The sequence below is a fragment of the Athene cunicularia genome (assembly GCF_003259725.1).
Source record: "Athene cunicularia isolate RWA chromosome 12 unlocalized genomic scaffold, athCun1 chr12_part1, whole genome shotgun sequence".
In the NCBI taxonomy this organism is placed as follows: Eukaryota; Metazoa; Chordata; class Aves; order Strigiformes; family Strigidae; genus Athene; species Athene cunicularia.
Genome location: NW_020799116.1, coordinates 8,166,974 through 8,184,840, shown reverse-complemented (window position 1 = coordinate 8,184,840; position 17,867 = coordinate 8,166,974). Strand labels below are relative to the sequence as shown.

Genomic DNA, 17,867 nt, shown 5'->3' with positions numbered 1-17,867 from the left:
TCAAGCCTGGTATTTTGTCCTTTTTTTTTTTTTTTTTTTTTTTTTTTTTTTTTTTTTTTTCCACTTTTATCGGTAAGTACAGAAGGATGAATCTTGACCTGCTTTCATCCACCAAAAACACAAGCAGCAAAACTATGCAAGGTGGTCTCCCTTGCCTCATGGGCATAGACCAAGAGGACTTGTTTTTGCTAATTTTGACTGTTACTTATGTAAATGCAGGTGATTAGAAGACAGGCATTAGACAGTTCAGGTTTCCCAACCATCAACTTCAATGCACAAAAGGTAGTTGCTCCCAGCTATTACTTTTAATTTACAAGTTAAAGATACATTCTCTTAATTTTTTGCTCTACAGGGTCCTGCAGCTGCCATTTGAGCCAAAGACAAATGCAGTGGAGGTCCTCCCTCTTTCATCAGGAGAAAACGGGGGACAGATACTTCTTTTGCAATCCTGAAGGGCAAGGATTCAAGTTCAAATCCTTCATGTGAAGTTCCCTAGCAATGCTCTAACAGGGTACAGATTTGCATACAATGCCTATGACGGGCCAGTTCCTAGTAATGCCATTTGTAATAACCGAGCATCACCTTTTGGCTGCAGCACCTTCGGTACTTTGTCCCTCAGAAATAAAGGGCTGCCTCCCTTCCTCTCTTATATAAAAAGACAACTGTAAAATGAACAATATAGACAACTGCTAATGCTTCTTCAAGACATTACACTTCTTCCTTATCTGTACAATATTATCAGAAAATAAACACTTTCCTACAAATTTTCAGAGGTTTAAATAAAAAACCCTAAAATTCACATCATAGCATATTAGGGGAAAAGGATGTAAAAATGTTAATATATGCTTATTTAACTAGGTGCATTACAAACAAAAAAACTATTTCCTAGCATCTACACATCTGCTGGATCTGAATTATAACTACTGGGTCATAACCTGGAGACAAGTTTAACAAACTTATACACAAACATTGTGGGTGTTGCACAAGGGTTAGACAAAAATGCTCTTCCCAGTCAATTTTGGACTCCTTACTAAATGCACATGCACACTTGCTCAAAGTCTACCATATTTATTTTTTAACGAAAATTTGTGTGTGTATATATGTGTAGAATTAAAAATTCAACTCTTGCCCTTTTGCTCCTAGAACATCGACCACACGAGTATGACTCCTCTAGTGTTCTAATTAAGTATTAGTTCTGGCACTGTCAACACAATACCATAATGCAGATTCAATAAATAAAAGCACCCTACATTTCCTCCATAAACCCGTCACACAGACTGCTACAAAACCCTGAGCTTGCAAGTCTATTTTAGAACTAAATCTTTGAATACGTATCATTGATATATAACAGCGAAAAGCAAACTACAAGTGGATTGTAACGAAGCTCAATTAACTTATCTGGTAAGAATATGTTTGTCAACTGAAAGCAGTTACTAAACATCAGAATGTAAAAAAAAAAAAAAACCAAAAAAAAAACCATTTAGCAATACTGCAGAGCAAATAGATAACTCTTCAAAACTAATGAAAACTTTATTTTCATTAAATATGTCAACAAATTTCTCTAAAACATTTTGCATTCTTTTATTCACACATTTCACATTGTTTTACTCTACTTGAACTTACCCAGCCCATGAAATTATCTCTTTTCTTATAGCTGTTCACGTTTTTCCTAATTAGCAAGCTACATCCCCTTTGACACAAGGATACTAACAAGCTCCTACAGTTTCCAGTAGGACAAGGAATCCAAAGCTACAAGCAAGTCATTTAAGCAAAAAAGGATTACGTAGGCTCATTGCAAGAGGCTGGAAACTCACCCGTATTTCAGATTAAGGCTTTCTGAGCAGGTCTTTTGTAATGAGTTTTGACTCCATTTTACAAAAACCTTTCATTGTTTTCTTTTAAAAAACAAAATATTGATTTGAATATCTATTAATAATCTCTTCTTTTTGAAAATAATTAAGTACAAGAAAGAGAGAAATATTTTCCAATGGGAGAATGATGGAAAGATTAGTTTTGTAACAAAACCTCCCTCCCGAGTTCTCAAACTTTAAACAAAACAGAAGTCGTCACACAAAGGTTTTCCATTTTTCACTACCAGGACACCAAAATCAAGCCAGAGCGCAGGTTATTTGTAAAATTTCGTTGCCAAAAATCCCTATAACCAGTCCGTATTAAATAAAGTACGGTTAGATGAGCGAGAGCTCCTAAACAGAAAGGCGGAGAGACTGGCGTACCTTGAGGACCTCCATGGGTACCTGGGTGGCGGGGGGCAGGCTGGTGGGGACGCTGACGTTGATGGCAGGTGTCTGGCTGACGGGTACTCGCTGCTGCATGAACTGGGCTGCTTGCTGCTTCTGCTGCTGCTCCCGACGCTCCTGCTCCTGCATCTGCTCACGCATGAGCTGCTGGCGTAGCAGGATTCGTGAGGTCATGCTGGAGGAGCTTAAGGGAGGCTTGGAAGCGCCAGGATGCTCGGAATTGCTGTGGGAAGACCAGAGAGAGACAGCTCAGCTTCCCCAAGTGGGATCGCGGCTCCAGCGGTCAGAGCTTGCAGAATTACACCAGAACGCGGGGCGGGATGGGTGAGGATACAGTGTTCCACATGAGGGGGACTTTGGAGCCAACCTACTTCAGGTACTTAGCAGCCACATTAGGCTGCCTTAACTTGACTGCAGCTAACCGTTTCCAAACGCCAATGTCCAGCTGTAAAGAGCTATTCCCTGTTTCAATTTTTATAGCAACCATCCACAAGAAAGACAAATGCTTTTATAGAGAGCAGCAGGCTCTCATATTACTCTTTTTAAAGAGTAATAAAGGGCTGTATCAAGTCTGATGACAGGCATAGGTAATACTCCAGATCTAATGATCCAGCTCAAAAATAGAGATCAAATACGTCTACCTCTCCCATGAAGGCACAACAGAACAAAGTTGACTTATTTTCTGCAAAATACTATCTCAGAGTTGGATTTGATGGTAGCAACCTTCTTCATAGTTAGAAACCAGACTCTGAATAGCACAACTCCCACTTCAGGCCTACCAGCATCTTCCAAGCGCAGTAAAATATGAGAACAGGCAGAATAAACAACAATAACGACTGTATTTTCAGCCACACCGCACTGCTTTACCAGCTAAGAGCTATTTCTAAGCCACTAGCAAGTGGAGCTTCCCACCAGACAGCATGACGCACACACAGGACTTTGCGATGGACTGCAGGGACATCTTCTGAACCAATCCATCATCAGAAGCAAGAGCCCATTTTTAAGCTGTTTCTCTAGCATCAGTAAGACAGAACAATTAGGGTAGGTAAATACCAAAGCACACATCCTTTGAGAGAGGGGCATTGGAAGCAGGGAAGAATACATGACTCCATATATCCACATGAAAAAGAGCTCTAAGTGCACACAATATTTGGTTTCTGATCCTGACTGCTGCAGCTGGTCAATGAGCCCTTTCTTTCCATGGGCTGATGGCAGTCTATAATGATGGAGGACCATGTCTGGAGAAGTCAGCAGTAACCCTGGCTCTAGAAGTTTGCTTTTGCAAACCCCACCACTGGCTCCAGTGTTGAGGTGCTACCTGCAAGATGCTTGCAAAGGAGTCCAGAAGCCAAGATCCCTTCCAGCTCTCACCTGGAGGCTGTGCGCACCAAGAGCTACTCGTGCTGGAGCCAGCATTGTTGGAAGTTTTATGGCTTTGTTGAAAACAATTATGACTGTTGTTGAAAACAGTTCACGATAGAAATAAGAAAGGAGAACCCACACTTACTCTCCCAAGAGATCAAACTCAGTTCTTCCAGAGCACACATTCTGGGGGCAGGGAAGGAGGGAGGGAGGGGACCATCTTGCTATTTAAGACCTGTCAGGTTGAAACATTCACAGAGACACTGATCCTTTTGATAAAACAAGAGAAAACCTTTGTGGTGAAACTAATGCAGCTGTGGAATAATCGCACTAATTAGCTGCTCAAGACAAGTCATTGACTGTGATACTTGTAAAAAGACATCACCCTTTCAATTAAGGGCGAAGAATTCTCACATCAAAACCCAGCAGAGTGTTTCCTGGCTGCGTATCTGAATCACTTGCACATTTCCAAAGCAAGGAGATGCTTTATTTTCATGACTAGTATAGTTACAGATCAGTGGTCTCCCAGTTTTTTTGATCATGCTCTGCTACCAGGAAAAAGTGTTTGAGCACGCACCCTCAATATATGTATATTTATTTATGAATTATACAGATACTACTGAAGCACTAATATTTTCTTTTTGCCCACCAAAAATATTGCACACTGCACCTTGGAGACTTACTGTAACAGATGATCAAAAAAAAAAAAGTCAATCAAATGCTGTTTTTAAGGAAGGATTCATTCTTCTCATGTTGAAGAAAAGCTTATTTTATATCACACTAAGCAGGATTCTCACTTGCTTGCTACTGGCATTTTTTTACAGATACCTAATGCTGCAAAATTGGTAACCCAGCAGCTCCTCCCACCTTCTTTCATTTTGAACCGTTTCTCCGCCTACCAAAACTAAGTGTGCCGAAAGCATCTCAGAAGAGCCTTCCCATATGCTAAAATTTTGGGGAATGCGAGGGAGAAGCAAGGAGAAATTATTTTCATGGCATTTCAAACAGCCCCTGCCAGGAACCTCATTTCGCTCACGCAATTGCTGTACCTACTCACACCAACAACGCAACAACTGTCCTTACAGCTTCCTGCAGGTGATTCATGGCTCTACTATCAATTGAAAATTGTCAGCAAAAGCTTCTAATAACGTGTTTTTAAAAGAAACAATAATTCCCAGAAAATTATGTTCTGCCAAATCCTTCCCCAAAGGGCAGAGACTCTTTTGGGTTTTACTTCTGCAATTCCGCTCAATATTTTCATTATTCACTGGAAAAAAATGGCTTTAATGTAATAAGGTAGGTAGTGCAAGGTCGGGCAAGGTACTTTTTAAACAAGTATCAAAAGAGGAGCAGACAACAGCAAGGGGAAGAGTCTGATCTTATTCACATCCAGGTTTTGGTGGCCAGGCAAGCAGGAAGAAAAAGCCTGAGAAGAGATCATCAAATGTCCTATTCATCATTATTTCAAAGGAGAAGCCAGAAACCAGTGTAGCTACAACAGAGCCACAAGCTCAGAGGACACATTGTTCTCTTATTTATACATGCTCTAATTTTACACGGCGTAGAGGCGCACAAGTCCTGAACACAGGCAGCACCAGCAGTGACGTGCTGCCAGACCACAGACACTGCCGTCAACGCATTTGAGTTCAAATAATGCTTATCTGGGATAAAAGCTGCTGCACAACACCTGCCTGCCTGACCAGATGCTCCCATCACAAGCACCGCAAAAGAAACTGGACAAACACAGGACAGCTCCTGCCATGCAGATTTCCTGTTATTTATCCCCCAGGGAGTGTAAAGCTCCTCCCCGGAGCAGGGCGGTCTCACCACACCAGCACTCCTTCCATTCACCATGACTGGGACTGATCAAACGTGGAAAACTCTTTGAAACTTTGGTATCTCATCCTCTAAGCCTGTCCCACGCACAACACAGACTGTCCTTCCACCCTTCTTCCCTTCCCCACCTCATCTGCTCCTCCTCTTGACTCCCAAGCTCCAGGATGAAACGGAAAATGGTTTAGGTTTCATCACCGTGTACCCTCTGGAGAACAAACAGGAGCAGCTTTGTCAGAAACTCAGTTTTCCAATCAAAACCAGCAATTAAAAACTTGTTATGTCAAAGGCTTCATCAAAAAGTTTTGAAAATTCATATTTTAATTTTTTGACCTTCACATGCTGCTGCACAGGCAGATCTCCCATGACTGAGCACGGTGCTATGTTCTGCAGTATGACCCAGAACCTGAACACGTGAATTCAAAACTCTTACATGAACTGATTCACCCCCAGATTATACAGTCGGTAACAAAGCCCACACACACAACTGATACATGATGTGCTTTAGATACTTCCTGCATACATGGTTTATGGATACCATTTAATTGCAATAAATGAAACCAACTCATCCTTTTAATTGACACATGATTAAACCTGTTATCCATTAGCAGTCTAATAAACATAGTATAATACAGACTGAGTTATTAGTTATGAGTGTCATCTGCCAATCCAATTAATCATTAAGTGATAAAGTTTTATTAAATAAATTTAAATTACAGATCCTTTGCACAGATGCCTGGGATATGTTAGTTGCTGCATCCATATAATGCAGATGGCCGTTGCATAATAAAAAGCAACTGATCAGATTAAAATGAAGTTTGATTTTTTTGTCATCAACTCAAGAGATTACAGAGACCATAGCTTTTAGAGCCTAATCTACCTTCCTAGACACATACTGATTATTTTATCTTTGTCTCCTTGGGAAAAAAGACAAACTGGTCTTTTGTTGGTCAGTTTTGTTTTCAGATTCTTATAAATTGATCAAAGGAGTTTTCTGGTTCACATCCATTATTTACATGAGTTGTCAAGTTTACAAACAATCTTTTGCATTAGCTATGTATTTGTTAAAAAACTTCTCTAGAGATTTTGAATTGGAAAAAAATTACTTAACTCAGCTTTGCTTTTTAATTACAGTTTTAGAAATTTTTTAATAAAAGAAAAAAAAAGAGACTCTTATGTACGGTTTCTCAGACAAATTACAAGAAATAAAACCACAGACCAACTCCTCAGACCCAAACCTTCCTCAGAGATGAACAAGAATAAAGTAAAATGCTTTCTTTTTTTAAAAAAAAAAAAATCGCTTTCAAAACCACTTGCTCTAGGCAGGATCAACTACCCTGCTCTAAGCAGAGAAATGGCACACAAGAGGGAGGCTGTTGCTCTCCTCCGTTCATGCCAGCTCTATGCTAAAGGGTTAGTCCACAGAGAAATCAGTCAAGAAAAGCAGATTTAGCACCTGAAGAAATCCACTGAGCTGCACCAGATCTCGGAGGTCAGAGGTAAAAAATAACACAGGACTTAAATGCTTGTGTTTCATGTCTTGCTCTTATCCCATTCATAATTATTTATAGAGAAAAGAAGGGCATCCACATTTAAGTATATGACATTACCATAAAACTATCTTGATCCTTAAAGCAAGCAGATCAGAGGTTGCCAACATTACAACTCAAATATTTGGCTTGACCTCCAGAAGGCATTATCAGAAGTGACCACCACACAGCTCCCCTTCCAGCACCCCTCTTGCCCATGACCACTAGGGTTTCCTCAAAACTAAAGTTTATTTGTCCAGATTCTCTTTTCAGTCTGTCTACCAAGCAATAAAACCTCAAGAAAATTTCCGTTGCCAGTACTATACGTGTGGCTAGAGCAACAACTCTTCTAGCAACATCTAACCTGCCAGCCAGCACTGCCATTTGCCACAGAGAGGTGTGACATAAAACAGAAGGATAACAAAACAAGGAAAAAAAAAAAAAAAAAAAAAAATTACCCCCCAGAAAACCCCAAACCAAAAAAATGCAAACAAAAAAAAAACCCTTGCACAATCTCTTCTCCCCTATTTTCAGCTGAAGCAAGGGATTCTAAGTACAAGAAAACTACCAGGGCATTTTCCCTGGGGCACTTTGTACTTCATTCCTAAAATTTAATAATTGATTGTGGGTTACAGTGATGCTCCGCTCACCATGCCAACCGGCTGGCACTGCTTAAAGTATCAATGTTAAACCCAACAAAGGAACGGTTGGCACCCTCATATGTCCTTTCTTGCCACGGACAGAGCAATTACATAAACGGCATGAAGACCTTTATCAGCCTTTACAATAAAGCAAGGACTATGTTTCAGGCCTCTATATGAAAGAAAGTTTCCGCATTTGAAGGTTACATGTTTAAAGAGACATACTACCTGCTGTTATGTCTACTCCACCATCAAACTAAACATTTTTCTGTCCCTCCAGTGCTTTCGTATCCTGACCTGCACCAGCTCAGAGCTACTCTCCTGCAGCAGCATCGCTTACCCTGCACCATGGGCTGCACTCACAGAACAACCCTCAAGCCAACAGGCATCCATCCATCTACTCAAACGCACTGTATGCACCTGGTCAGCAGAGGGAAGAAAGAAAAATCCCTCAAACATCCACCACGCAGATCCACTACCCAGGGGCTAAGGGTTGAATTACTGATTGAATTAATTCAGTGGATACACTAGTCTTAAAAAAAAAAAAAAACACACAAAAAAACCCACAAAAAAACCCTCACCAACAAAAGCCAATCACACGAACAAAAACTTCATTTAATCCTCAGCTAAGAATTTTTTAAGTAGCTGTACACCATTTAGTAGTTTTCCATTTTTCTTCCTGTCTTTAAAACACACCTTCACAAGCTGCTGAACATAATGCTTTCTGAACTTAATGAAAACCTCTCTCATGACCCAGGAACACTCAGTAAATAATTATTAAGCTCTGGAGGTGGCTTTTGCATGAGTGTTGACTTAATAAAATGCCTAAAGTTGATCTGCTTGAATGCCCATTTACTTGGGGACACAGCTTGCTGTATAGCTTGGAAAGCTTGATTACCACCAGATTAAGGAACAAGGTAAAACTAAAGAGGTTCAATCTAGAAGCTGCAAAGGTCACATTTTACAATCCTTTACTACCTTTCCCATTAAAAGGGAGATGAATAATTGCAAACTGCAAGTATCCTCGAAGACTTCTATATAATAATCACTATAATGCACCAAGTGTTTTTATGCCTAAACTAAGCATTACCCTAAACGTGTGTGCTTGCCATGAAGTTTCAGGAGAGATATGTATATACATTTATATTTCTTTTTAAACGTAGAGTATTTTATAAGTCTTCCCTCCTGAAAGTCACCACCATTATCTCAGCCAGTCAGCCACAGCTCCTGTGGCTCTGCAGAAGACAGCGGCCAGCTCTCAAGCACAGTATTTTTAACTCCCAAAACACAACCTCCATCACAACAAATCAATCACGCAATCTGCTCACGGTGCCGTCACTCTGGGAAAGCGCCACTTACAGACAGAAGCTGTCAAAGGAGCAGGGCCTGAACATCTGAACTCTAACAGCTTCCATCTTTTCCCCCCCCTCATGGTCCAAGGGCTTTTGCTGAGCACCCTTGGGTGAAAGTCAAGCGGCGTCCTGGCCGGCTGTGTCTCCAGGGGTGTCTCCAGATAAGGACCTGGCAACTCCAATCCCCATGGAGCAGCAACACGGGCAGCAGTGCCCGGTGCCTGCCAGCACTGCAGACCTGTGCAATCCAGCACCTACCGAGGGGAAAAGAAGGGGGGTTGAGGCAGCCACACACAAGGTCTTCAGATATCACAAAAGGACGCCAAAACAACTCACAAGTTCAGAGTCAGCATGTCGCTGTATCTTGCCTCACCTGCATGAGAGTATTGCACAAACTCTTGATGGAGACAGCCTGGAGCAAGGTGTGAGTCTGCAGCAAGCACAGATAAATGCCCGGCACTACCATGGGGCCAAGCATGATCCTCAGACCCACGCCCTGGCGGCTGCACCAGCCTCGCCGTCCCACGGACAGACAACCCGCTGCCGCTGGTAGAAATGGAAGACGTAGGTTGGCGTTGAAAGCACTTCTCCCATTCACTAATTAAAAGGGGTGTGATCAGGCCATTAATGCCATCAGAGGAGTGGATAAGGGCTGTCCGACAGTTTTCTCACGATCTTTATCACCAAAAAGATGAAGGGAGAGGGTGGGTGCAAGACAAATTTGTTTTCTGGGATATAACTCTTTCACATTCAAGGTTCACCTAGATGAACCTCCACCTAGGAACCACTGGAGGTGCATCTCACAAGAGTCAGACATGCATCTGTAACGGTACAGAGACTCGACGTGACAGTGTACACACTGTTTCCCCAGTTTCACCACTGCTCAAACAGGCTGAACCCCTCAGGCAGAAAAGGAGCAGGCACGTGAAGACACCTACACACACAAATACCTCAAAGTTCCCAAAAGCACTCCATGAAGAGTTAAAGGAATTTAAAATGTGGCTGACTTCGTCACCCAATATTGGTTTGGTGGTCTTCCTCAAACTCTCAAAAACATCACAAACTTAGAGATGTTACAAAAAAAAAAAAAAAAAAAAAACTTTCACTTGAAAGCCTGACCTGACCTTGTCAAAGGCTTTTTGAACCATTTTTCAGACACCACATCTATGGGTACTTCCCTCTCTAAAGAGCTTACACACATTTGCAAAACAAAAAGCCAGATAGCTAAAACAACCAAGAGGTGATAAAAAAAAAAAAGCAAAGAGATAACACTCCACTAACAACCTCTGTAGTTCTTGATTTGGTAATATAGAATTTACCTTCTTTTATCTGGGTAAATAGAGACGATAACATGGTCGCCAGGAGGGAAGATGACGTATGATCACCGCACTTTTTGATACTTTACAACTACATAGTGCCCAGATCTGACTCCACATCACCTTTTCATCATATCTTGGTTCAGAAATTCTCTCTCATTTACATAGTCGGATAACAAGTTTATTCACAGAAGCAGTCCTGCAGAAAACATGACTTGACCGTGTTGTGTTCACAGCCTGTACCATCATTCACATGCTCAGATTCCCTCACAGACAAAAAGCCACCACGCTCCTCAAGGCTTACACTGACCCAGCAATTCCCAGCCTAAATCCTTCTGCTCACCCAAGGTTTTCTGCTTATTGACTCCACTGTTACAGCTCTATTCAACACTTTCCAAAGATGAGGAGGCTGTTCAATGCCTCATCTTGCACAGATGACATCCTCACTCTGGTATGCTGAGGAAACAGGATCTTCAGAAGCAAAAGGGAAAGTGTTTAGGGAAGATTTGTTTTAAATAATTAAGAACCCCAGTCATAATGAAAACCACAAGGTGAATTGTGCTTGGTGTGTGATAGGTCAACATTATCGGCAGGTAGGCCTTGTTACAGTGAATACTACATGCAAGGGAACAAACATCACCACCTAACACATTAGTGAAGTAACTCTAACATTAAAATAGTCTTAGATAGGTATTATGCAAACACTCACTTCAGTCTCAAGCCACAGCACTAGCTGTTCATTACAGGATCTGATCAGGTCAGAGAGTGTCTTCAGCAACTTGTCTAACAAAGCAACTCTCCAGACTGCAGAAACCAAGTCCTCAGTGTCCACAGGTTTTATACAAACTTTAATTTTAGAGTCCTTAAGCATTTCTTATACTTGATCTCCATTTTTGGCTATTTGTGGAAGAGTTACTGAGGCAAAGAGGATTGTTTTACTCTGCAGGCTGAATGACTAGTGGTAAAAAAAGCATTTATTCAGCAACAAGTTACTTTACCAACCATTTGGATATTTACACTGCAAGTTTGATTTGCAATTGCAGGACAGATGTACCAGTCTTGCTGCCTTGGATATCCACAGCACAGACAGGAAGGTGGGATAAGCTCCAACTGTCCATGTAAGAAAGCATTAGTGATGTTTAGAAACTTGCTAATTGAGGCTAAGAGAGAGACAGTCCTTCACTGGAGGAATTGCTACAAAGAACTAGAGAAAAGATGTCCTTCATTTCCCTCCCTCAGGCCATTGAATGTGACCTACAACATCCCTGACATGGGGTAATGCCAAACCAAGGCTCCTGGAGAAAGCAAACCCCAGCAGTCCATCAGGCACCGCTGCTATGCTACGACAGCATCCTCTGTACAGCCACATCCAGCGCTAAGGTCCCTCTGTCCCCAAGTACTTATCCCCAATCCCAACCACTGCCAGTTCACGTCAGAACACCTCAGATTCTGCTCTGCAGCTGCACAGGATGGCTGGGGTAGGTCAGTGCAAGTGTTGAGTCAAGGACCACTTCACCTGCTAACCAACAGCTGTAAAATCTATTTTAAGTTCATGACATCTATATGAACTGCAATCTTTCACAGAAATATTTAGTATTGATTTAAAGGCTGGAGTACTAGGGAACTGGCATCTCCAGAGACTGTTCTGGCAATTCTCCCTCTGCCCCTGTAAAAAAAAAAAAAAATAATCTGCAGCTTGTTTCTAGCCAGAAACTGTTCATGACCACCACAGAGAGGGAAAGAAGAAAATAATTACTTAAACTTGGGGTCATATGTAAATAAAACAAATACCAAATCAAAAACATGATACAGAATGAAGGTTCATTCAAAACAAAACCATGAAAGTAACATTTATACTTTCTGATTTCACAAAGTGTCAAAACATATACGAAAAGATCCTCCTTAATCTATTCATAAATCTTTTCTCAACACCTCCAATACAGCCCTGCTAACACACAGCCTTAATTTCATTTTGCAATCATCCTTTTCTTCTGCATCTTTCTTATGTTGTATTTAAAAAGCATAAGCTCTTCTCAAAGAGGAGACATCAAGAAAAATCCTCAGAAATAAATTTATGCAACCAATAAAATCTCAAAAATAAATACAGCTGCTGCAGTTCTAGAAAAGGCTATTTTAAAGTAAAACTGTTCAGCATGCTCCATGTTTTGCACTGTTTAATGTTGTCCATGTAACTTGCTACAGGAAAACCTCACTTTTCAAAATACATTACAGCTATTGGTTTATTTTGGAAAAAAAAGCAGCCAACTCAAAACTATTTACAAGCCTTTTTGTTAGACCCTCTTAATCTCTTCTGCACTGCCAGAAGCGTAGCACTTGAATGGCTATTTCTGTTCAAAGCTATATTTGTTGTGGAACTACTGCAAACTCCTGAATCATGTAAACAATGGCAAGAGCCAAAAAATGTTTCACTGGACTTGAAGTTCACATCTGCCTTAGTTACTAGTACAAAAAAAAATAATGGCAGGCGCTTAGTTTATAACCAATAAATCCTACAAAGACTACAGTTAATCATGAATTCTCGCAACAGGGTTTTGTTTAATCTGGTTTATTTAGCATTCATGACCTTGGCAAAGTACCTGCAAGAGCACCAACCAATACTGTAGAGCAGCAATTCACACCTTCTGTTATTTTAAGCTACAGCAGACAACTATAAAGTCCTACATTAGTCAACCAGGTTTATAAACTTGCAGCAAAGTCACCTGGAAATGATGTGCAGCTCCAGACTTGCTGGAGCCCAGCAGCCAACTGTACTGATGTCCTTAAAAAGCTGTATTGTAATGGCTGTGAGCCTGGACTTGGTAGCAGCTGCATGTTTCTGCAAAATAAATGCTTGTGAAACACGCTGCTGGGAACAAAATGACCCTCCCATTTCTTCACCTTCTTAGTTCAGAAAGGTTAGCACTAGAAACCACCCCCTCATCTAGACCTACCACTTTGGATACAAACTTCACCTTCTCTTCCTCCTGGATCCTCTTCCAGCAGGAAGAATCCTCGTGATTCCCAACATGCGGGAAACTATGAAGAGCCCCAAAAGAACCACAAAAACCCAGGCAGGTGCTCGATTCCAACTTCCCACAGATTTCAAAGAGCTACCACTGCAGGCAGGGACACATTCTACCAAGTGGTCTTTGGCACTGAACTGTAGAAGAAATACTACAGGTACAAGGACAAGCAGCATATTTTTAGATAAGAATGGGAAATCATAAGTGGATATTAAGGAAAACCAAAAAAAAAAGTTTATTTCATTATCCACAGAAAAAACCTGTATTAAATTGTAGTAGCCAGTTTTTGCCGTACGATCATTTGCTGAACTCAGAAGCTGTCTGACAGAGCTGCCAATATGTGTCTAATACACTGAAAATATTTCTTCCCATCCATTTAGAAAGGCTGCTGCAAAGCCACATTCATGAACTGCAATTGGTTATCCAAGTACTCCGGGGGGGCGGGAAAGGAAAAAATTATCTATTTTTAGCAACCTCCAGAGCAAACAAGATGATTTTTTATTGTTGTTTTAAAAGCAGATAATAAAATGTCTTGTCCATTTATCCTTGAATTATCTGCCACTGACTGTAGCTTAAGACTGTACAAATCGGTCAGGAAGAGTCAAAAGATATTCTACCTTAAAAGTGTTAACATTACACTTCATTATACTTCTGTGCCCCTTCTTTTCACAGAGTTGTAACTTGGCTGTAAAATTCCTAATCTTAATAGAATGACATATATTTAGTTTTGCCTAGAATTGACATTATAGACTACTTTAAATTGGATTAATGCCAGTATTAACCTCTACAGACATCAGAGTACAGAAAATGAGCATCAGCTGTCAGGATGCCAAAGTTACTCAAATACTTGCACAGTGAAAGTGTTTGCAACCCTATTCAGAAGTTAAAAAAAAATAAAATTAAAAAAAAAAAAATCACAAAACAAAACCAAACCAAGACAAACCCCACACCTGGGCTCAGGAAAGCCATCTTCTGCAGGATTTCTTCCTTTGCTAGCTCCCAGATATCTCCCTTTCTACACTAGATGGAGCTTTGTCCCCTCTTCTCCGACCTGCTGGCTGGCACCACACCAAGCTGGGGAAAAAAAGGGTAAAGAGGCAAAGGGTGAATGTTAACTGGAGAGTGCACACAACGCCTTCAGGAACTGACCGATACCCAGCAAGTGTCTGGGCTCTCACTGTGCCCGCCTGGTCCTGCTTCCCTCCTGCCCCCATTAATCTCTCCTTCAAGCACTGGGGTTTTTTTATTTTCAAAGAATCAAAGATTTCAACAACTCCAAATCCCAAACCACGCTGCAACTTCTACCAGCCATGAGGCACTGCCCTGAGTTCATACCACATGAAAACTACATTGCTTTTTCTCCCCTTATAAGTGGGCAGCATTTAAGCTTATTACCAGATTACACACCCAAATTGCTCACTGACTTTCCTGGATCCCTCTTCATATTCCCACTTATTTTCTTTCAAAATAAGCTCTTCAGTCTTGTCTCTAGTAATCTGAAACATCTGTACCTAATGCCTCTGCTAAGGCTCCAGACTTGGATCCATTGACACACTTTTGGAAAACAACTCATTGATTAGAGTAAAATTCCCCTTGACTTGTATTTGCTGGATTTGGTCTCTATTGTTTCAGAACAGAGTTCAGGAGAAACACCTCATCCTTCTGGTGAGCTGCCACAACTCCATTAGGATCTTTTAAAGCACAACAGGATATGGCCAATCATCGGTATTTCTATGAGGAGTTTAAACTCAATGGGACAAAGCAATGCCCAGGGGAATGTGTCACTCCTCACGTCACAAGAGGCCAGCACAGCAACACAACCATAAAGTAAAAAGCAGCAGCCTCAGGCTGTATCAGACAAGGTAATATCAGGGAGGATGGAGAAGCACTAGTGTCGGTAGTACAAGACATCTGTCTAAGATCTTGTGAGCCAGGGCTCCTGCCTGGGCATCTCTGCTCAAGAAAAGGAGCTGAAAATGAAGTGATGAGAGAAAAAAAGAGCCCACTCTATAGTGGGAAGCTAAAGAAAAGTTTGGCATTTTAATCTCACAAAATGGAGGTTGACAGGGATGAGTGTTGCCGTCTATAAATACAGCAGAGAAACAAACACCCAGGAGAGAACAACCCTGGCATTTCACCAAGTGATATAAACCCGCTATGTACAAGATTAACTTGGTACCAGCAGTCTCATTCTGAGAAGTCCAGTCCTGAAAACGTTTCCAACTGGAGGACTGGCAAAGGAACAACTTGCTTCTTTACAGATAAAGACTCATTGCCTAATCAAAGTAGGTCACTGTGGAACCAAGCAGCCAGTAAGGAATTACAGGCCACAGAAGATGCCCTCCAGCCAAAGGCTCCAACGGGCCAGATGCAGGACAAAGCAAACTCTCTGGCAGAGCATAAGGATCTAAAGTAGCACTGGAATGTAGTATTGCACAAAACAGGAGCTGTTGCCTCCACGTACATCAGCATGGCTAGACACCATCCTTCTGGAAGGTGAGCGTGCTAGCTTCAACAGGCTTCTCAGCAGGTCCCACCAAAACAAATACGTTCTTCTAGAGCTACCAGCCTATCCAGACCCTAACAAAACATTCCTTGCATCTGGCATGCTGGGTCAGCTGGAAAGTGAGTGTCAGCAGTCATTGTGCTGCAATTTCTTGGAAGTTCTCTCTTCCCCCTCGCCCCCACCTTCAGGGACGCAGTTGCCTGTATGCTCTCCCACGTTAGCCCAGCTGAGTGAGCCAGAGTTCAGAAGTGTTGAATTGAAACAGTAAATAATACCTCAAAAATGTAACCCCTCCTTTCTAACTAATTTAGAAATAACTTGAGTGCCTATGTCACCACACAGTTTAGCTAACCCCACCTTTTGTGCCTGGCTACTACACTATTCCCCAGACTTCTGCACTGAACCATGCAGAGACCAGAAGAGTCCAGTGCTTCCTTCATTTGGGGCAGTCACACATTCAAACGGAGTAAGTCAACGGATAAGACTAATTTCAAGTACTAACATTAGGAAAAGGTCTGAAAACAGGCTCCAAATAAAGGTAATTTTTGTCATGCAAAAGTTCCTCCAAGTCACTATTTCTTAAATAGGCACAAACTCTCATCAAGCAGTACAAATAACTGACATAATACCGCAAAAGAAAGCTACAGTTAGAAAACTGTGGGAGCAGGTGATGAAAAGGAAAAGCTGTTATTCATTCACATATGAACGATCAGCCTCCATCCCTATTTTCCTTCTGTTGACCACGCCACATTATTCATTTTAACTGGCCCACAGAGTCAGCATCAAGAAGTTTTGCCTAAATGAAGTAGGTCACCAGTTCTGAGCAAAAATATTTGCTTTTTCAGTTGAGGAGTAAAATAAAATAAGGAAAACAAATAAAAGGCACACCTACCATACTTTCTTCTTCTAGAAGGCCTCCCCTGGTTTCCTGGCAGTGGCTTCCTGACCAGCCCAGTGGGTACCTCTACCAGCTCAGACCAGACAGACAAAACTGGTCAGTCAGTTTAAATATTTTTCACATTAAGACGTTTATAACAGGCATATAACTTACAGCACACTTTGACAGAGGACGAAAATTCACATTCCCTTCCACGGAGTATGCTTTGCAAGGAAAAGTAAGCCAATTTACCTCTAAGAATCTTACCACCACACCTTCATTTGCCCACCACTTTCTGCCATCCTGGAAAGCTGGAGCTCTCATGCATTAAACTACCAGGCGACATAGACTAATTTATAGAAGCTCACCTGCCCTTCCTCTCCCAATTGAAAAGTGATAACCCAAAGATAAAAACCAAGAAATACCTACTACAGGAAGAGGCAAAGTAGACAGAAGGCATGCAGAGATTTAATCCAGAGCAGATTTAAGAGGGATAGCTTTCAAAGACAGCAGCTGAAGGGTCCAACAGCCACACATCATCTGACAAAGATGCCATCACCCATAATGACTTTCAACACAAGGATTTTGAGCAGAGCCTCTTTGGGAACTTGGGGGCACACAACCTGGGCAGTAAAGACAGGACTGTAAACCCCATCTCTGAATCCAGGTATCATCCATTCTCTGCAACCAAAGGTCATGTGTCTTTCATTATCCTATCTGGCATTGACAAGGAACACAAGATATAAACTGAAGGTGAACCTGCCAGGCTCTTCCAACACCTAGTCAAAAGTTTAGCAGAGAAGAACCCTTTCAGTCTGTCACAGCAACATAAAAACCCAAACCCTTGGCATCCCATTCCTATTCAAAGTCCTGGACTTGCCATCCAAGATTTCCACTGAAGATCTAAAGTGGAACAGAATAAAAACACCTTCACTGACCATGTGATTTCCAGTCTGGGAACAAAGAACTTCAGGCTTTGGTGATCTTTTAATACAGTCTAATTTATTCTGAAAAAGTAATAATAAGTACACAAAACCAAAGTATGCAACCAAAGTATGCAACCTGAAAAAAACCCCTTCTGTCTGGCAGATCAAGTGCTTTCTAAAGACACATTAGCTCATGCCCATAACATTTTTTTTAAAAATAGTTGGGGGAAAATGGAGATTATTA

General features: G+C 41.4%; 1 protein-coding gene across 4 annotated transcripts in view; it reads right to left on the bottom strand.

Moving 5' to 3' along the window:
- MITF (melanocyte inducing transcription factor) overlaps positions 1-16,734 on the bottom strand; it is a 61,951-nt gene extending 45,217 nt beyond the window's left edge. For 3 of the 4 annotated variants that reach the window (XM_026857465.1, XM_026857466.1, XM_026857467.1), the window contains exons 1-2: positions 16,713-16,734; positions 2,235-2,481 (exon numbers count right to left, since the gene is read on the bottom strand). In XM_026857465.1, the coding sequence (XP_026713266.1) occupies positions 2,235-2,432 (198 nt within the window). In that variant the 5' untranslated portion in view covers positions 2,433-2,481; positions 16,713-16,734. Of the gene's footprint in view, positions 1-2,234; positions 2,482-16,712 lie in introns of those variants that run through there. The other variant, XM_026857468.1, reaches the window with a different exon arrangement.
- Positions 16,735-17,867: the final 1,133 nt, after the last annotated feature.